The sequence below is a fragment of the Euprymna scolopes genome, chromosome 8, assembly GCF_053919585.1.
Source record: "Euprymna scolopes isolate OS-2025 chromosome 8, ASM5391958v1, whole genome shotgun sequence".
NCBI classification, from domain to species: domain Eukaryota; kingdom Metazoa; phylum Mollusca; class Cephalopoda; order Sepiida; family Sepiolidae; genus Euprymna; species Euprymna scolopes.
This window is the reverse complement of record NC_136489.1, coordinates 22,143,015-22,164,177: the sequence shown is the minus strand read 5'-3', so window position 1 is coordinate 22,164,177 and position 21,163 is coordinate 22,143,015. Positions and strand designations below refer to the sequence as shown.

At 35.5% G+C, this 21,163-nt stretch overlaps 1 protein-coding gene across 1 annotated transcript in view; it reads left to right on the top strand.

The window, feature by feature from the left end:
- The window catches only part of LOC145284094 (uncharacterized), a 149,581-nt gene that overhangs the window by 73,414 nt on the left and 55,004 nt on the right, over window positions 1-21,163 (top strand). Inside the window, exon 15 of the mRNA XM_080133159.1 lies at window positions 12,762-12,826. Coding sequence (XP_079989285.1) covers window positions 12,762-12,826 — 65 coding nt within the window. The remainder of the gene's footprint in view (window positions 1-12,761; window positions 12,827-21,163) is intronic.

The window sequence follows — 21,163 nt, the reverse complement described above, 5'->3', positions numbered from 1 at the left end:
GCATTTTGATGGTTTGATGTGCTGTGTTTGTTCGGTATCATTTTGGTCCCCGAACTTAGAGGTTATACTTACCTGTTCAGCATAACTGTTATTTGAGTTTTTGAAATTAGAAAGTTGGCCAGAAGAAAAAAAATCGGTTTGTGTCAAAAAACGAAAATAAATGTCTGTTTTTATCATAAAAATAATTAGTTGTCCAATCATGCGAAAGTGAAAGGAGGCCTGGGGTCATTTGGGGGGGGGCTCGTTTTGGCTCTTTTTGATGTTTTTTAGTAAATGCACGGGCGGCCATCTTACTTGCCAAACTGTAGTGATTACGTTGGATAGTAAATGTCTTAAAATATGAATAACTACTCGTTTGCGCAATAAATAAATGCAATGTTCACTTTCAGCGTCCTCCAAAACTTATAAAAGTCGACAAATCAAAGGTGAATGCCGAGGGGTCGGTAAACTAAAAAAATACCGATTTATGGTAATAATTATACCATAGCGATGTATGTGATATCATATACAGTAAAAAAAATATATTTTATATTAAATCTATATAATAAAACTCAAATGACCTTGTAACAGGTATTGTAACCCAACATCCGGTTTACGACTTCCGGTTGAGTATGCGTACATAAACATAAGCCCATAACAGCGTAAACAAATAAACATAAATCGCTACTTTTGCAGAATTTGACGTGTGCTCTAAAATATTAACGCTATTATTAAGAAATTATTATTTAACATGGGAAGGGTAGGTATGTTTTGCAACTATTCTGTATTACAACTATACTGTCACAATTTTCTTACAAATAAATCAACTTTAAGCCGTTGACAACGTATTGTTTTACTGTGTACGTTTTCAGTCTCCGAATTGTTTTTTTTTCGCGTTTAAATTATCTAAATAAAAAAATTATTAATACTTTCTGCATTTCTTTTTCCATCGTTCATTTCCGTATTACATTTAAGTTATTTTAACGCAATTTTCTTACAAATAAATCTACATTAACCCGTCGACAACCATAAGAGCATTTTACAACATATTGTTTTACTGTGTACGTTTTCAGCGTCCCAATTTTTTTCGCGTTTAAATTAAAAGATATATCAAAATTTGAATTTAACTTTAAGTATTATGCTATCTGTTCAGCGCACATTTACCTATAAGTATGGCAAACAAAACACTTATAGTTCAATGGTTGTAATTTTTTTTCTCAAAAATAAACAATTATAAACAGAATGATGAATTATATCGGCGTAAAACTACTAAATACAGTGAAAAAAACGGCAACTCAACAATAACAAATAAAAAAAGGTTTGTACTCATGCAGAGAGTGATCCAGACTTAACTCAGCGCACGCCCGGCTTTCTCCGGAACATGACGTCAACAGCTGGAGTAAGCCGAGCGTCGCCGAGAAAATTAAGCCGTCTGACGAAACATAAAGCTGAACCAATGACAATATAGCGCGATGGTTTTCAACGCGACGCGCGTTCGCGCGAGTTTAAAATTCAAAGCAGCAGACGATAATTTGGAAAAGGGAGAAAAGAAAAGAAATTAGTTTTAAAAAAGCATACCATTTCGTACTTTAACGTCAGAAAAACATGAATTTTACAGTCTTACGTGAGCAGCTGGAAACACCAACTGGAGTCCTCGACTGTTGTCAAGAAAAAAAATACTGGCACGGACGAAAACTTGTGCATCATGTGAACAAGGAAAGGTAAGCGATGGCTATGCCTGGAGGTGTCAGACTACCACATGCCGAACCTTTACATCATCCGGACTGGTACATTTTTTTTGCCATGTCTAGGCCTACAATTGCCATTGTGGGCGTTTGAACGAACAACACAGAAAGACCTCCAGCGAACGCGGAATACGATTTACGCACACACACACCATTAATAAAACAACGGTCTGAGGAAACAACAACAATAACAATTTAATATGAAAAAAAAATCTATCCCACCCAGTTTTGTTTCAATTTTTCTAGTTTTCAGGTTTTTCCTTGAGAAATAAAATATAAAAAAAAATAAAAATAACACCCAAAAAACAAAGATAATCTTTTTTTTTAATTTTTCTTGAAAAACAAAAACTTTACAAAAAAAAAAAGTGTTTATTTTCTCGAACAAAAAAAATCGGTCAATGTCAAGTTTCTTTCCAACTCCTCAAAAAACATTTTAAAGGGTTTTCGGTGGTGCTGAAAACGAATATCACATTTAAATTTGGGGCAGATAAATAGTTTTCATGATATGAAGAATTTTTTTTTCAAAAGTGGGGGATCACTTTCCTATATAAATTTAACGTAAAATGAGCACCCACCTTCTGGCCACCTAGTAATTTCTTCATATCAAAACAAATTTAACTGATATTCGTTTTCAGCATCTCCGAAAACCGGCGCTGTTAAAATTTGCAGACAAGAATGAACCAACATGTTCCAGCAAGCTTCAGACTAGGTAAGCCTCGTCACCCCTCGTTCACCTTGGAAACTGCTATTGGTCAGCACCTCGCTGAAAATCCAGCGTGTGCCAATGCATATAAAATGGACTGGTTTAGGATTTTAAACCGGGCTGACTCTTCAAATCACCTGAAGGTTCTGGAGTCAGTCTCTATCCTTTCACGTCGACAGAAGGAATTCGTAAAATCTTTGGACAAAGGAATCACCACTTACCAAGGCCCAGAGACCACTCGAAGATATGGGTTAAAGAGTGTACAGTAGTCAAAGGGACAATATCATAGTAATCGTTAGAAGTGTAAATTTGGTAAATTGAATTTGGACTTATTTGGGGATATATCTTAAATTTTAACTTCCCCACATATCCCATTTTGTACATATATTTTATGCAATTGTATATATTCTACAATGTATAATTTACTCGTAAATTTTTTACTCATAATCCCATTCGCCCTTCATTTAATTATATATATATATATATATATATATATATATATATATATATATATATATATATATATATAATTTTTTTTCTATTTCATTCATTCGTTATATTTTTATAAGTAATCCCCACTTAAGTATTCGTTCTTGCGTGACATTTGTCTTACACTTGATAGAAATTCAACGATTAACTCCTGATGAGCTTATTGATGAAAGGGGCCCCTAGAGCCTTCCCGACTTTATTTAAAGCGCTTTATAAGTTTTTTTTACCGTAACACACACACACACACACACACACATATATATATATATATATATATATATATATATATATATATATATATATATATATATATAAACACAATAAAGTACGTAATATCTTGTGGCTTTCTAGAGAAAAATGATAAAAATTTGAAATATTTCATCTCTTCTCAAAAAAAACAATATCAGAGTCTTGTGCCTTTTTCAGAAAAATAATGAAAATACTAGATGTCTCGAAAAAATAATTATTAAAACATGCGACATCTTGAACTTTCCGTAATTGTTGCCAAACTTATCAAAAGCCTTGATTCCAGTAAAGCAACTAGCTGTGGCAGCATTCCAATTATGGTGCTCCAAAAGCCTCAACCAGAACCAGCTCCCATACTTACAAAGCTGATTAAACGTTGTCTTAAGGAGAAATTCTCTCTAACAGCGTGGAAAACTTCATCAGTCTGCCCGTATTTAAAAATTCTAGAGATATGCTATCTCTCCGTACAGACCAATCTGCGTCATGGGCAAGTTGCTAGAATCTGTAATAGAGAAGTGGTCAATTACCCTATTTTATTATAATCTACTCGGTGATATGAAAATATGGTTTCCGTTCTGCTAAATCCACAGCTGATGTGCTAACTGTAATATCACAAAAGATTAGTGAATCTCTTAGAGCAATTGTTCTTTACATATGAAAGGCTTTTGATAGGGTATGGCATAAAGGTCTAATTCACAAGATTTCTAACCACGGAATAGCTGAAATTTTCCTCTCAGTTATTAAATTTCTTCTCTCTGATAGGTTTATAAGAGTAGTTGTCGATGGGTAGAAATCAGAAGCTCATAGTATCAACTCTGGAGTGCCTCAAAATTTCATTCTGGGTCTAACTCTTTTCCTGATCTTCATTAATGATCACCCAAATCACGTTCTTGGATCATTTGTAGACATTTATGTAGACGACACAACCATCTATGACAACACTTTAAAGGCCGGCAGTGACCAAGAACCTCTCTCTCTCTCTCTCTCTCTCTCTCTCTCTCTCTCTCTCTCTCTCTCTCTCTTTCTTTCTACCGTGCTAGAAAGTTATTTACGCCTGAAAGTATCCTGTACCTTTACAAGGCTATCATTCGCGCATGTATGAAGCATTGTTGTCATATTTGAGCTGGTGCATCTGCTACCAGTCTCTTCCTCCTAGAAAAGGTTCAAAAGAGAGTCGCTAACCTAATAAAACCCGAACTGTCAGCTAGAGTTAAGCATCTTTCTCATCAACGAAATGTTGCATCCCTCTTCCTGTTCTACCACAATGGTGTTATGTTGCGACCCATTGGCTGTGATCATAGCATCGTATCTGTGTTAAATGTGGCAGGCAGGGTCAAGGGTCAAAACATTATTATTATTATTATTATTATTATTATTATTAATAATAATAATAATAATAATAATAATAATAATAATAATAATAATAATAATAATAATAATAATAATAAAAATTGATTCGAGCTACGGCGGGTCGGTGGATTGATTATTATGGATAGAAAAATAACCAATTAGATTAGGAAAATTAGATTGACAGCTGAAATAATAAACAACTACAAGAAAAATTTGATTTTTAGAAAATACAGAAAAACATCATTTTTGGATAAACAAATAATCAGATTTATGTTACGTCAGCGGTTCGGGTCTTAGACACATGATGATATGTAGATTTGTGCAGATACGACAGTCCTTAGCTGAACATCATAGAGAACGGATGACTACAAGGGGGAGTTGGTCTCTCCATGACGCAGGGAGCGGCGTTTTCTCGGGCAGCCAAGATATGAAGACGTTGTAATCTCTGAAGATGCCGGTCGGAATCATGAAAATAAATGTTCGTATATAATTCAGGTATGCGCTGTGTTATTTACAGCTGTTAAAAAGAACTGTTTGTCTACAGCTGTTTCGATACGTCCACGTCAATCGTTTCCTGTTAGAACTGTTGCATAAATGTTAAAATATACACACTAGACGATCAACTAAATGATACAACGTATATACATACACGCATTTACACGTACATAAAATATACAGATGAAATATAAACCCAACTATTCAACATGTACGTCGTTTTGCAACATATTCATATACACACACAACGTAACAATGGTAGATGCTCCGACAAACTAAAAACTCTTGTACTTCCTCGACGTAATAACCCCTAAAAACCCCGACACGCATCAAAATCACACCCCTATGCAATAGAGATCCTCAGATACCAGAAAGCCTACTACTCTAAATGTTTCTTGTCCAGAACTATTAGAATTTGAAATTCCTTCCGGATTCCTGTTCCCCGACTTTACTTGTGTGCAGACGTTCAAGTGTAATGCAAACAGACATCTAGCTGCTTAACTTCCTACACGCTATCTCTGCAATTGTGTCCCAAATAGTAGTCCCATACCTGAAAGTGGCACTGTGCCTTGTTTGGGGTTAAAATGCAATAAAAAATATCATTTAAAAATATTCCAAAATAGCTACTCTTCAGACGACGAAATACATTTCTTATACATATATGAATACATTCACAATTCCTATTTTAACGGATTAACTAGTTGGACTCACCTCTATGCCATTTTTATATCTTATTTTTTTTTTTTTTCGATTGCCTTTGAATTCGAAGCTCATTGCAACCAAATCTCATATGGAAGCGTATCTTACGACCAGACAACGATTGGAGGTAGCTCTGTAGCTACTTACAAATATTTCTATGATCCTTCATGTAGTTATTCCCCTTTTAAACTTCAAGAGTGTTCTCTTAAACGTGTCGACAAAACATTTGACTTGGGTGTTTGATTGTGGATAGAAAGGTGGAGATCTGAGATGTTGAATACTTGTTTTGTTTACAGAAATCGGAGTACCATTATCAGAAACTACGATTTCAGAAACGCCCTAATTGCTGAAAAATTCTTATAGTTTCTGTACAATTTCATTTGAGGTAGTATGGTTTATCTGGAAGCATCACCCAATATTAAGTAATGTTGTACATTAATTGATCCTATAAAGCTCAAGTGTAATCGTGACCAAGGGATTTCTGGGGTAGGACAAATATGCAATGTTGTTTTCCGAAGAGACTTCGCAACCAATCGACATTTGCCACAACTTTTTACAAGTTCCTCTAACTGCCTGTTCATGTTTGACCAATACACATATAGTCACGTGTCAAGGCTTTCATCCGATTAATTCTCTGATGTCTAAAGTAGAATTTTTTTTAAACACTGCCTTAGAGTTTGGATGGGACAACAATACGTTTATCAAAAGAAGTGTTCCGTTGATCTTGGATGAAGATCTCTGAAAAAAATGGTTGTGTATGGTGTATGTTTTTGGACAGCTTGTGAAATGAAAATGTCGAATTTTCTGTAATAATGGATCTGCGGTCGTAGCCTCCTGGATCATCTCTGGAGTGAGAATTAGCGATTTCACTGTAGAAACAACCGCAGAGACAACTTCTTTTTTGATGAGAAGAGATGAGTCTGGAAACGCATCTGTCTGCCTAATTTTGCTGCCTGGTTGGTACTTTATAGAAAAGTCGTAATCTAAAAACATAGTTTCTCACCTTTGTAAGCGGTTTGCTGTGTAAACTGGAATTCCTTTTCTGTAACCAAAAATAACTCTTAAGAGTTTGTGGTCTGTGATCAAAGTAAAATGCCGGCCATATAACATTTTGTGAAATTTCTTTACAGCGTAGATAAATGGTAGGGCTTCTTTCTCAATTTGGCTATACTTTCGTTCAGTAGGTGTCAACGACTTTGATGCATGTGCAATGACTTTTTCGCTTCCATCGAGAAAAAATATGTGATATTACTGCTCCGACTTCGTAGTCTGAAGCATCCGTTACAACAGTAATGTCTATTGATGGATTGTAGTGTGTCAGCAATAACTAAGAAGTATATTGATTTTCTAAAATGATTCTTTGCGTGTGGTTGAGCAGTTCCATTTGGTATCTTTGGTGTCATTTTGTAAAAGATTGTTCAGAGGTCCCTAGAACTTGTACAGTTCGGCTAAAAAGGAACCACAATGATGTACAAGGCCCAGAAAGCATCGTAGTCTGGCGACATCCTTTGAGGCTGGCATGTGTTTTATTGTCTGAATATTATACGGATCTGGTTTTCGACCATTTTTGTCAAATATGAAACGAAGGTATTTCACAGAAGTTTTAAAGAATTTGCATTTGTCTTGTCTTAAGTAAAATCCATATTGTTGAATTCAATCCAGTACGGAAGTAAGAAAATGCAGTAGTTCTTCTTGGTATATGACTGTCACAATAATATCATCAATGTAGGCGGAAACTCCTGCTAATTTCTTGAACATTGCATCCATAGTGTGTTGGAAAATAGCTGGAGCTGACTTGAACCCAAATGGAAGATGATCAAATTGAAATAATCCCTTGTGGGTGTTAATAGTGAGAAGAATTTGGGAATCTTCATCAATTTCCATTTGTAGATATGCATCTGCGAGGTTCAGTTTTGCAAAATAAGTTACACCGTTGAGTTTTTGGAACATATTTTCAGGTCCAAGTGGTGGATACTGATGTGTATTTCGCCATTACCTTACTTCACAATGAAAATAAATGCTGCATATGATGAGTAATTTGTAGGTTCGATTAATTCTTGTTGTAGGTAATCTAATTCTTTTTATAACCAAACGTTATATAGCTAACCGGAGATAAGCCGGTATATGAGTTAGTTTTAAGCCTTTTACATTTCGGAACGCCCAAAAACGTTCAACAGCAATCCTGGTCATCCAGAACAACTCCCGCAACATGACAATTTGATCCTGATCGTCTACATGAGGACATGATATCAGGTTATTCTGTTTTAATAAGAAAATACCGTCATCAAAGGAGATAGTTATGATTGTTTTTGTCGATCCGCAGGCCACAGCTCTTTCCCGGTGCTGAGTTAGGCACTGGTCAATCGATAGATGTCCCCTAGAAAAACAACTTAAGTTGACCTCCAGTCCGGTAGCAATTTTAACACCCTCGCAGAAGAAAGACGTTAAAAAAACTCCAATCGTTGGTTTGCTTTTTTTATAAAAAGTATATTAACAGTAACTATATAACTACGATAGCGCTTAGTTCTAACATAAGACCACCGTACAAAGGTAATTGTATAGGCAGTTAAAATTAAATCACTTCAGACTCAACAGTTCAATACATATCACATCATCTGCAACCGACAACGCTTTCACCTGGAGAAACAGTCACCCATAATTCCGAATTCAATTTTCGTATATCATAAATCTTAATAGTGGTGGGATAATGACAGATATAATCAAGTGAATTCGTCCCCTTTTCTTTGATTTCTTTTTGTGTTGTCATCAACAGTCTGCAGTTACGGATATGTTGGGGGACAAACAGCGATGGTGTCAAGCTCAACTTCCTGTCAGCTGTCTTCTCAACTGAATCCTCTCTACTTAACTATCAACTGCACTCAACTCAACTGTCTAAAACCGCTCGTGCATAAGTTTATATAGTGAAGAGATGGGTGAAGGAATGGAACTCCCAAGTCCAAACAAGCTAATCGAGGTTTGTTTCGAAATATTCGCTTCTTTTATGATTTGCCCAGTGCCAACCGTGCATCGCTTATCAAAGTAAATTTCCATCGAGCTGTTCTCACAGCCCGGTCGTCTTTGGGTAATGACTTCAGGGGCAGATACTGCTCCCAGTCGTAGCACAAACAACTTTCAATACAATTCTCTCTAAATCGATTGTTTTCTTAGCAAAACAATGTTATTATTAACATATTATTATCAATTCCAAATCCGCTAACTGAAGCTACTTTTCCTCGGTTTGGTTGTGTTATCGACAAAACAAATAGAGTCAGAAAGGCAATCGACAATTGCCCTGGATTGTTCGCATAATACAGCTTACAACTTTCCTTTATTATGACCGTTATTAATATAAAATTTAATCATCATGGGTGGTTGTCACATTTTTCTTCTGTGGCTAAAGCTGCATATGGTACCAGACGCTTTGGTCTGAAGACTGGTTTTGCATCTGCATTCAGTTTTAAAGTCGCTTTAACATTTAGAACAACACCCAAGATCCTCTTGAAAAACATTGCTGAACTTTGTCTTAAATATTTCTTAAAATGTATTTCAGCATCAACTGCAGCATTAATATTGAAAGAATTAAAAATTGAATATAGTGAAATACTGAGAAAATCGCGTTATCAATAAAATCGAAACCAAACAAGTATATATTTCATCCAAGCTTCAAATGTTTAAACTTACGTTAAAAGTGGCACAAATTGAATTCGATGTAGCTTTACACTGTCATTTCTTTGTCTTTTTCGATCATAGACAGTAGACGTGTACGTATATCCGCATCTTTTGGAGATTGTAACCCTCAGGTAAAAATGAGGCAGTTAAATTGATCCTCTGTCAGCGATTTCAGCCGAAAACTTTCGCATTGTAGATTAACAATTCCAGCATATTTGACAAAATTGTCTGACGTTTGTATATCTTCATATCTTTTATGTTCTTTTGTGTCCAGCGTGTGTCGTCTATGGATGTGAACTCGTGTTGAAAAGAATCCTTCCATCGCCCTTACCAAGTAGTGAATATTTGTTTTAAATCCGGATTTAACGAAAATCCATTATTGTGTTTGCTATGGTGTCAAGAAAATTGATTTTGGTATTTCTAATGATTGCATGTGAAATTTTAATTGAACTGTTTGGAGCCTTAAAAAATTCTGCTTGTTGATTTCGCAATATTTTATTCAGTAAATTTGGATCTATGACGTAAATAATTCAGTTGTTTTTTTGTTTTTTTTTCGTTTGTGCACATTTTTTTTTTTTTCATATGTTCCCAAAAATATTGTGGAAAAAGACTTTTTTTTCGAGTTTTCAGAAAAAATATTGTGGAAAAGTTTGGGGGGTTTTGTGCACAAAAGAATTCTCCGAAAAAGTTTTTTTTTCAGAAACTGTCACCACGTGTGTTTCTTGTTTTTGAGTCCTAGTATTAAATCTCGTCTTATCCTCATCGACAACTTTGTTGTGTTCGAAAAAATGTAACGTCAGGGTCGCTAGATATAATAATAAAAGTATACAGAAACATTAAATTATTTACATGACGTAATATTCCGTGTCTGGCGTGTTGCGATCTTGCTAGTCTCTCTCTGGTCTCTCGAACTCTCCAGTCGTCAAGGGTCGTAACTAAAAGCAAAGAGCGATAACTCTTGACTTTCTTTCTTTATAGTTATGTCCCGTTTTTATCGCTGTGTGTGTGTGTGTGTGTGTGTGTGTGTGTGTGTGTGTGTGTGTGTGTGTGTGTGTGTGTGTGTGTGTGTGTGATCTTGTCCGATTGTGTGTGAAACGGCCTGTACCAAACTTCTCTTTCAATCTTTAGTCTACAGACATGAAACTTGATATATGGAGAGGTTGGGCCCGTGGAACAAATTTGGTTTGGTTTTTAGTCGGTAAAACAAGCTATTAAGGGACCAAAATTGAAAAGAAAAATTGAACTTGGAAGAAGTAAGTCGACTAACCTTGTTACTTCTGCATATGCGTAAATATACAGTAATAGTGTAATGCTACTTCATTTTTACCGTTTTCTTATCTATCTATCCATAGTTCAAGCGTAACGATTAAGGCTAGAGGGCTAAATGTTTTGGTTTTGATTCTAGCTGATGGCATCCAAGTCATCTTTAATATTTGAAATCATTGGTACATATTGAGTACAGTATTATAATCATAGAGAATTGGCTCTATAAGAATAGGTAAGAAATCTGCATGAATAAAAATTGGCTGAGTAATTGGTAAAGACCGCAGAGGTCAATTTTTTTTAACTTTGATCCCAATTGTTACATTATTGTTTGGGGCACAAATCAAATTAAAAAGTTTGATTCATGTCCAAGTAATCTACATCTAAATTTGTAAATGTTTATACCCAAAATTAGCGGAGGAGTTTGGTAAACTTATCAAAGGTCAAATCGTGTAACTTTGACCCCTTGACATCCAAATTTCGGTCCAAAAACCGATTAAAAAGATGTTCCCAAATCTCAATACCCCTTATGTCAAATCTCGAATCTGTAGACTGAAAATTGATATAGTAGTTTGGTAGGAAATGTACACACATAGACAGACACACAGACAATTTCACTTTTTATATAGATAAATAAAGACGAAATATTGATGAACACATGACACGGTTTGTTCATTTTTATTTCTCTATTTTGCCGGAAAACAATTTCCATTATTCTCATTATATATATATATATATATATATATATATATATATATATATATATATATATATATATATATATGGTTGGTTGGTTGGTTGGTTGGTTGGTTTTGTTTTACGGCATATCAACCCTTTTAAGGGCATTTAATGCAGAATCCAGTGATTTTGAAGAAAAAGTTTTTAATAGAATATGTTTTCTTTTCAAGTCAGTTTCTATTTCACCCATAGTTGGGACCCTAACAGGTACTATCACTCCGGGTCAGAGTGGATCTAGGAGCAATGGTAATTAAGGGGTGGTTCCACACTCCTCAAATCCCGCAAGCTGGGACCTTACCATCGGATATCGTTTAAGGTCATATCCAGGACCACACACACACACACATATATGTATATATATATATATATATATATATATATATATATATGAATATATATATGAATATAAAGATATATATATATATATATATATATATATATATATATATATATATATATATATTCAGTATATCAATGACTTGCCAAGTAGGTAACCCCGTCTTTCTTTCACCCCGCACAGACGTGGAGTACAGATCCGTCTGTGAACCGATGGTTCCTGTTTTTCCCAAAGAAGTGAGAAGAGTACGCGGACGCATGTACAATATTATACCAGCATGCATATATCCACACACACACACACACACATGCGCACACGCACCCGCACATACGCATGTGTGCGCGCCTGCGCGTGGCTGAGTGTGAGCAAGTTATACATTTGCAGAGATAGTCACGATCGGACAAGTCAGTATTTCCCTGTGATGATCTCTCGACCAATCAAAAAGTCAAAAGCAATTGGTGTTTTTTTTTATGATATGTTAACTCTTTTCAAGTAATTTATAATGATGAAGTCGGCCATTTTGTTAATATATTTTATGCTTCGGGTGTTTTATATTTTAAAATATTCATTCATGTGTTTTGTTTTGTTGTTTTGATTACGATATGCCAATCTTTTCAGTTAATTTAATGTCAAATCCGGTTGTGTTTTTAAAATATTTTATGTTTCAGGTTTATGTGGAGAATTGTTTTGGTTTTGACTTTGCAAAATATGATTAAGTTTTGTAAAGGGTAAAAGAAAAACACTAATATCAATATTTAGTGCAGTTTTTGTCAAGAAGTTAATAACCGTGCCTGGTAGGAGCGGATGCGTGAAATCTAAAATTTAAAAACTAGAGATTAAAATAAACTTTGAAAGTGAATCAAATGTGCATGAAAATGTAATTGAAACGAACGTGCTGAAGGGCATGTTACTATTATTCCATCGAGCGTGTCAAGATCAGATTAGAATGCCCTGACGACATAGTGATGAATACTCATAAATTTTTGGAAATGGAGTTTCCTGCTTGACCAGTTTTACATCGAAACCGGTTGTATAAAATTTGCCGTAGACGCGACAAGCAGAACACAAAGAAACGATGTCTCAACCCGAACGCTGTCGAACCATGTCGCTCATGTAAGTTGTCACAAATTTGTTATCTATTAATTTAACTAGTTGAAGAAACTGTTGTACCGAGTTATAAATCTTAACTAATTTTAAACGTCAGCTCTATTACATCACATTACAGTTTTTAACTGAATACTTTTAAATTATTTTCTGTACTGAATCCTAAACAACTTCCAATGCGAATACGAATTTAATACTGCCTTGATAGACTTCTAAAACCGGCTTCTAAGCCTAGTAGTTGATACCTTTTTCTCTTCTTTGCAACCTTTTTCACGCGGGTCTTTATGACAAACGCACCAGCTCCAATCTATGATCTTTCCCCGCCAAACTTTCACAAATATACTCGACTAACTACAGCCACTATTAACAATTTCCCTTACTCTGTAGTTGTGCCTAAATCTAAACGCAGCTTTCATGGGCAAAGCTTATTTAATATAACTGCCCGCATGTGAAACACTGTTCTATTGTCCTGCTTCCCGGCCAACTACAATATGGCAGCCTTCAAGCCCAATGTAAACAAGTTCTTGATTAGCAATCTCCTTAAATAATCCAAATTCCATCCAATCTACACTATTAACGATTACTACACTACCAGCTTATATCCATTGCCCCCGATCCTTCAGTGGCTTTGGGTCTTGATCAGTAGTGATTTCTTTGTAAAATAAATAAATAATCCATTCTATATTGTTACCATTTCTCTTGCCTCAATTTACTTCAATTTTGACAACACTTGATCACTATATGAGATGCATAGATATTCAAGGCTTCCATAATTTTTTCTTTACTTTAAAATGTAGTAACGAAGTTTAGAACATAAATTTTGCTTTTAATTCTTGGCCAGTTAACTACGTTATAGTATATCTTTGTTGTAACCTTTTGGACTTACCGGATTCCAGGACAAGAATTCATCTAGTCTGGTGTAGAATCCAACCGAGTGATGTTATTATAGGCAAAATCATGACAAAGATGGACTATTTCTTGTATAAACTGGGATGATGTAACCATACCGAAGGGGTCTTATTCGGACTGCGATAAATATTTTAATCCTCATGTCATCTTGGAAAATCTTTGTATAGAGGGAACTTAGACACCCGAGGGACGTGTCTAATAGGTATTCAAGCTCTCTCTTGAAAATATTTAAGTTTGTTCTTATATTTGTGTGCGTGTGTAAGAATATATGTTTGTTCATATATTTTAATAGATAATCCAAACTATTTAAAATGAAAGCTCGATGTTTGTTAATATTTGACAACAGAGCATATATAAATGGAAAACATTACGTTTTATTTTATTAACAAATCTTTTATTCATTTTTTTTTTCATTTTTCTTCCAAATCCAAAAAAACTTGTGCATTTAAACCGTTTTGTACATAACAGACGTTAAACGCAGTGAAGACCTTGACTGTGAAATCAACCATTTTTTAATCAAATCGATTGGTTACCTGCTTTAGTTGGGGACCCATCGCGGTGCACCGGGAGAAAAGTTCACATGCCTCCTTCTAGTAACAGTTCACAATACATTATAGTCTACATTGCACTGTAGAGAACCTAGTGTTGATTTTATAAAATTATTTTTTATATATAATATAGTTGGGCGTATTATTTTGCATGACTTGGATAATCAGCCATGTGCTGTTGATTTTTATATTATTGAGCCCCAACCCTCATTAGTTGTACTTTGCTATTGTTGTTGTTGTTGTTGTTGTAATTGTTGTTGTTGTTGTTGTTGTTGTTGTTGTTGCTGCTGTTGTAGTTGTTGTCTTTCATCTAAGCGCTATGAGGTTTAAATAATTGCTGATGCTATGTAATTGTTGTTTTGTTTTTGTTCTAATGTACTTTGGAATGCAGAGGTAGATCAGATATAAATGTACGGAAGCTATCCCAGTCAGCCATGGAGTATCGGTATACAGTACGGTGGAGGGGTGCGTCTGGAGACTTATTACATTGTGCCAATGTACTTTGTAAAGCATCCGTCATTGTATGTTTGGTAAAAGACAGAATTTAAGGGAATTTATCAAAACCGTGTTCAGATAAACTAGGTTTTAGTATTTTAAGAACAACTGGAGGAAAAGGGAACAGTATTATATATAATAGCTCGAATTAAAGTTTTAATACACGATATGCATACATATATATGTGTGTGTGTGTGTGTGTGTGTGTGTGTGTGTGTGTGTGTGTGTGTGTGTGTGTGTGTGTGTGTGATAGGAAGCTCTTCAATCTCCGCCGTCTACAAGCTGTCAGTAAAGTCAAAGAAACAGTAATCAGAGACCTCATTTTTGCTAACGACTGTGCTCTCAATGCCACCAAAGAGCATGAAATGCAACTGGAAGTGGACAAATTTTCTTCAGCATGTGAGAACTTCGGTCTTACAATAAGTATGAGCAAGACAGAAGTCATGCACCAGCCTGATCCTGGCAACACGTACCAGGAACCGAACATCCAAGTAAATGGTCAGAGCTTGAAAGCAGTAGACCATTTCACTTACCTTGGCAGTACACTCTCTCATGCTGCCAACATCGACATCGAAATCACCAACCGCATTGCCAAGGCCAGCTGCTCCTCTGGCAGACAAAGGAAAACAGTCTGGGAACGAAGAGGAATTCAGCAGTACACAAACGTCAAAGTGTACAAAGCAGTGGTCCTGACATCTCTTCTATATGGTTGTGAAACGTGGGTCCTCTACAGACGTCACGAAAAACAACTAAACCACTTCCATCTTCGATGTCTTCGGAACATCTTGAACATTCGCTGGCAAGACAAGATCCCAGACACTGTTCCGAGAGGTCCAAGCTCCCAAGCGTTATCACTACGATCCGCAAAGCGCAAACCCCTGAGTAGGCCACGTGTATCGGATGACAGACTCGTGCATACCAAAACAACTGCTCTATGGTGAACTCCGGTGTAGAATGAGAAGAGCTGGTGGACAGCGCAAACGGTTCAAAGATATATGAATATATATGAAAGACTTCAACATTGACGTGAACTCATGGGAAAGCAGTGCTTCCGACAGGCCAACCTAGCGCCACTTGATACATGAGGGCTCTCTGCTCGCGGAGGCAAGACGAACTGAATCTGCAAAAAAGAAGCGCGAAAAGCCTGAGATGCTGAAGTGGCCGTCTTCAGCCACTGGTGTCCAACATGTGGCAGGGGCTTCCGCGCCCGGATTGGACTGATCAGCCACCTGCGGACACACAACTAGTTGTCTATGGTCATAATCGACTCCGACTGACGAACACACACACACACACACACACACACACACACACATATATATATATATATATATATATTGTACTGGAACGACATGTAGAAAAACTCGTTACAGCAAACCAACTGACAAAGGTATCGAATTTGATATCCAAATTGAAGCCAAAACTGCGTTGAGTGGGAGGAACATCTTTGCTTAAGTCTAATTCCTGAAGGTCACTTGAGAGATCTTGAGAAGGAAAGGCGGAGATCACTTCATTCGTATTTGAGGCGATCTTGTGCAGCTTTAAGTTAGAGGCGGCAAGCAAGTTTTGGGTTTTCTGAATTAGAGATATAATATCATCAGAGCTGGGTAAAGATTTCAAACAGTCATCGACTTAGAAGTCACGGTTGACGAAGTGTTCGATCTTTGAATCATAGCCGGGGTCCGCTTTCCACTGCTCGTCGAAGATAGTAAATCGCCACTGAAGGAGAAGGAGAAGGACTGTTCCCAAAAACATGGACTGATCCGGTATTCGATGATATCCTTGTTGGGGGTCATTATTTTCAAACCATAGGAACCTCAAGAAATTCCTATGTTCGGTTTCGACGAGGAAGCAGTAGAACATTTGCTCTATATCGGCAGTCACTGCTACTAACTCTCTGCGAAATCTGATGAGAACCCCAATGAGGGGGTTGTTGAGGTCGGGACCACTTAGTAGGATGTCATTCAATGATACTCCGTTGTACTGAGCACTTGAATCGAATACTATCCGGATCTCTCCTGGTTTTTTGGGATGATAGATGCCGAAGGTAAATACCATCGTTCTTCACCTACTTTAAGAGAAGGGGCTACAACAATTTCCCCATAAACGCATAAAAAAGTGTTCTCGCATCTCTGGTTTTCTCTGCAGTGTGCGTCTAAGAAATGTCAGCCTGTTGACTGCCTGAGCTTCTGGCGTCTGGGTGATTTGAATGGCAATGGAGCTTTTCTTACACCTTGTCTCATAATTTCGGTGAAGTTAATGTCTTCGATCGAAGGCGCTGGACGGTTATCCTCTTTCGTTTGTTGGAATATCGTGAGGCCGAGGTTATCTGTAGTGTATTCAGGGCGAAAGTGATTTTGACTGTTGGTATGTTTTTCTTTCACCAGCAGGGTGTTGAGGCATGGTTAAAAGGTTGTGACCCTTCCCTTTTCAAAGGCGATAGTGTAGAATGTATCTACATGTAGAGGTTCCTGAACTCCTCCGAGACAGACGTTGCCTATTATCACCCACCCCAGATAAAGTCTCTGCGCGTAGGGGGCATTGTGAGGCCCGTTGATCTGTCTTCGAATCTTGTAATATCACGTCCGAGGAGCAGCATGATCTGAGCTTTTGGTTCGAGCTCTGGAATCTGGTCAGCTAACGATTTAAGATTAGGATGATGGCGAGCTATCTCAGGTGTAGGGATCTCTGACCTATTGTTGGAGTGGGGAGCCGAGACAGACTTGTCCGTCCATGGATCTATTTCGTACCCATTCGCTCTTCTTCCGGTTGCTTCGGTCACTCCGGCACAGGTTTTTAGACGATAGGCATAGCAAGGACTTTGATCGCTGAATGTGTCAAAAAAGTCAGATCGGGCCAGCGACTTATTGATTTGATCGTCTATAATGACATAGGCTTTTATGTTCTTATTCCGTTGACCTTTGGGATAGACCTTAACAAAACTGATCTTGGAGCAGAACCTTCCAGTGAGGTTGCCACCGCACACTTCGGTGCATTGGGAAGTCACGATTGTTGTCTGATCTGGGTCTTACTCCCCGCCATACTCGTTGGCGGGTTTGGACTGAGTCCAGGGTGCTTGCCCATTGTGGAGTGCTGTAATATGCCAATCACTGTCACATTCAACGCACCTAGTTCAAATTTCAAATGTTTAGATCAAAAATTGGCTGAGTAATTTGGTAGAGACCGCAGAGGTCAAATCTTATTTTAATTTGATCCCAATTTTGGCCCCTTAACATTTATTTTTCTATGCTAAAATCGAATTAAAAAAGTTGATCCATGTCCAAGTAACCTACATTTAAAATTCCAAGTGTTTAGACCTAAAATTAGTGGAGGAGTTTGGTAGAGTTTTACTATGCAAATCGTTGAACTTTGTCCCCTAGACAGACAAATATTCTTGGCCGAAACCTGATTAAAAAGATTTTCCCAAATCTCAACCCTCTTATGTCAAATTTCGAGTCTCTAGACAATTGACAGAGTTATTTGGTAGAGGAATGTACACAGACACACACACACACACACACACACATTTTTTTACTTTTATAAATATATAGATAGATTTATTAAATTGTTAGAAGAAAGTTAACATAATCCTCGCCCTCATGCTAAAAATGGCTTTCTAAATAAAACGTTATTATTTTAGTACGGTCCATAAACTGTAGAAGTACAATAGAATCAAAACACCCATGTAAGTACTTATATTTGTAAAATAAATTATTTCAAATCTAAAACAAAGGCATTTCATCATATGTTAAAAAAAATGACACCTGCTATTCGATAATTCATTTTTGCAAAATAAACTATTTTTAAAGACATCTAATTATATTTTCCTAAAAATATTATCCCAACTATTTGATTACGCATATTTTAAAGAATTATTAAGAATTAGAATACAATTTTTCTGATTATTATTTTCTTTGCCTTAAATACATTGGTGACTATTATCTGTAATCACCGTCTGGTTTCGTAAAACTTTCTGATTTTATGCCTAATATTCTACTTTGTCAACTTTGTTATCTATATATAGTTTTTTATATATTCAAAGCGGGATATAAATGATTAGCTTTTACATGTTGAGGTGCATGGTAATACATGTTAACAGGTATGTGGTGGTGAAGCCTACGTATATAATTTTTTCTCATTTTCAGGAACATAGTTTTTCAAGAAATATCTAAACTAATATACTATGTTTTCCTACTCCGAAACTCTGGTTAAAGCGAAAGAATTGATGTTGATGATAAGGTGGGGGGTTTTAAATTTGCTATAATAATATATAATTAACTTTTTTTATTTGGATCGATATTTATAATATTTCTAAAAAAAAGTGTTCGTCTATTTTGTAATCATTATTGAACTGATTTTGGTAAAATAATTTTATGTATTTATTGAGTAGGAGATTTTTTATTAGTATTTTTTGTAGTAATTGTTATTAAAATGTCATCCACGAACAGCTCATTGTGTCATAGCAGATCGATGTGGCTAGACTAGCGTTTAATAACTCAATCGAAAATCGAAAATGTGGGTTGAATGATTTATAAAAGATCCCAACACCTTATAATAAAGACCCATATGTATTTATTTTCAAATAAATTATTATAAATCCATCTCGTCGGTCAAAGATGAACTAGTAAAAAACTGCCGAGCAAAACTATTTCAAGTCTTATGGGGACGGGAAAAGACAAATACCAAGTCATACAACTCCTTGTCGTCTGAAATACACTCGAAAGAAATCCCTTAATCTATATACATAATGATATAGTTTCTTGTATTTCTTCTCTTTACGTTTTTTTTTCTTTACGTTTTTTTTCTTTATTTTTATTTATTTATTTATTTATTTTTATTTTTATTTTGTCAAAGCCAAGATGAGACCATACACGCCTTCTTTGTGAATGAGAGTGTGGGTCAACGGAACGGAATTGTTCAAAATCGTGTCGGATTATGTCTTCAGAATTGTTCTGGACTGTGCCAAATCGTGTCGACAGAATTGTTCGGCAACACGCTAGGTCATGTTGACAAAATTGTCCGGTACCATGCCGAATCATGTCGACGGAATTGTTTGGCACTATGATCGGTCGTGTCGACAGAGCTGTTAGGGACCGTGCCAGGTTGTGTCGACAAAATTGTTTGGCACCGTGCTAGGAGTTGTTCAGGATCGTGCCGGCTTGTGTCTACGAAATTGTTCGGGATCGTGCCGGGTCATGTCGACGGAATTGTTTGGTACTGTGCCGAGCCGTGTCGACGAAATGGTTCGGGACCGTGGGGGTTATGTCGATGGAATTGTTCGTCAACGTGCTAGGTCACGTCGGCGGAGCTGTTTGGACTGTGTCAGGTCGTGGAATTTTTTGGGATCGTACCAGGCCACGTCGACGGGAATGTTTGGTAGCGTGTCAGGTCGTGCCGACAGAATTGTTTGTGTTGAGTCGTGTAGACAGAAGAGTTTTGTTTACGTTTGTTGTTCAGTTGATTTGACGGTTGTCGCATTCGTATTGTTTCTTTTTTAATTGTTATGACAATATATATTGTTTCTTTTTAATTGTTATAACAATATATATTGTTTCTTTTTAATTGTTATAACAATATATATTGTTTCTTTTTAATTGTTATAACAATATATATTGTTTCTTTTTAATTGTTATAACAATATATATTGTTTCTTTTTAATTGTTATAACAATATATATTGTTTCTTTTTAATTGTTATCACAATATATATTGTTTCTTTTTAATTGTTTTAACAATATATATTGTTTCTTTTTAACTGTTATAACAATATATATTGTTTCTTTTTAATTGTTATAACAATATATATTGTTTCTTTTTAATTGTTATAACAATATATATTGTTTCTTTTTAATTGTTATAACAATATATATTGTTTCTTTTTAATTGTTATAACAATATATATTGTTTCTTTTTTAATTGTTATAACAATATATATTGTTTCTTTTTAATTGTTATAACAATATATATTGTTTCTTTTTAATTGTTATAACAATATATATTGTTTCTTTTTAATTGTTATAACAATATATATTGTTTCTTTTTTAATTGTTATAACAATATATATTGTTTCTTTTTAATTGTTATAACAATATATATTGTTTCTTTTTAATTGTTATCACAATATATATTGTTTCTTTTTAATTGTTTTAACAATATATATTGTTTCTTTTTAACTGTTATAACAATATATATTGTTTCTTTTTAATTGTTATAACAATATATATTGTTTCTTTTTAATTGTTATAACAATATATATTGTTTCTTTTTAATTGTTATAACAATATATATTGTTTCTTTTTAATTGTTATAACAGTATATATTGTTTCTGATTTAATTGTTATAACAATATATATTGTTTCTTTTTAAATGTTATAACAATATTAATTGTTTCTTTT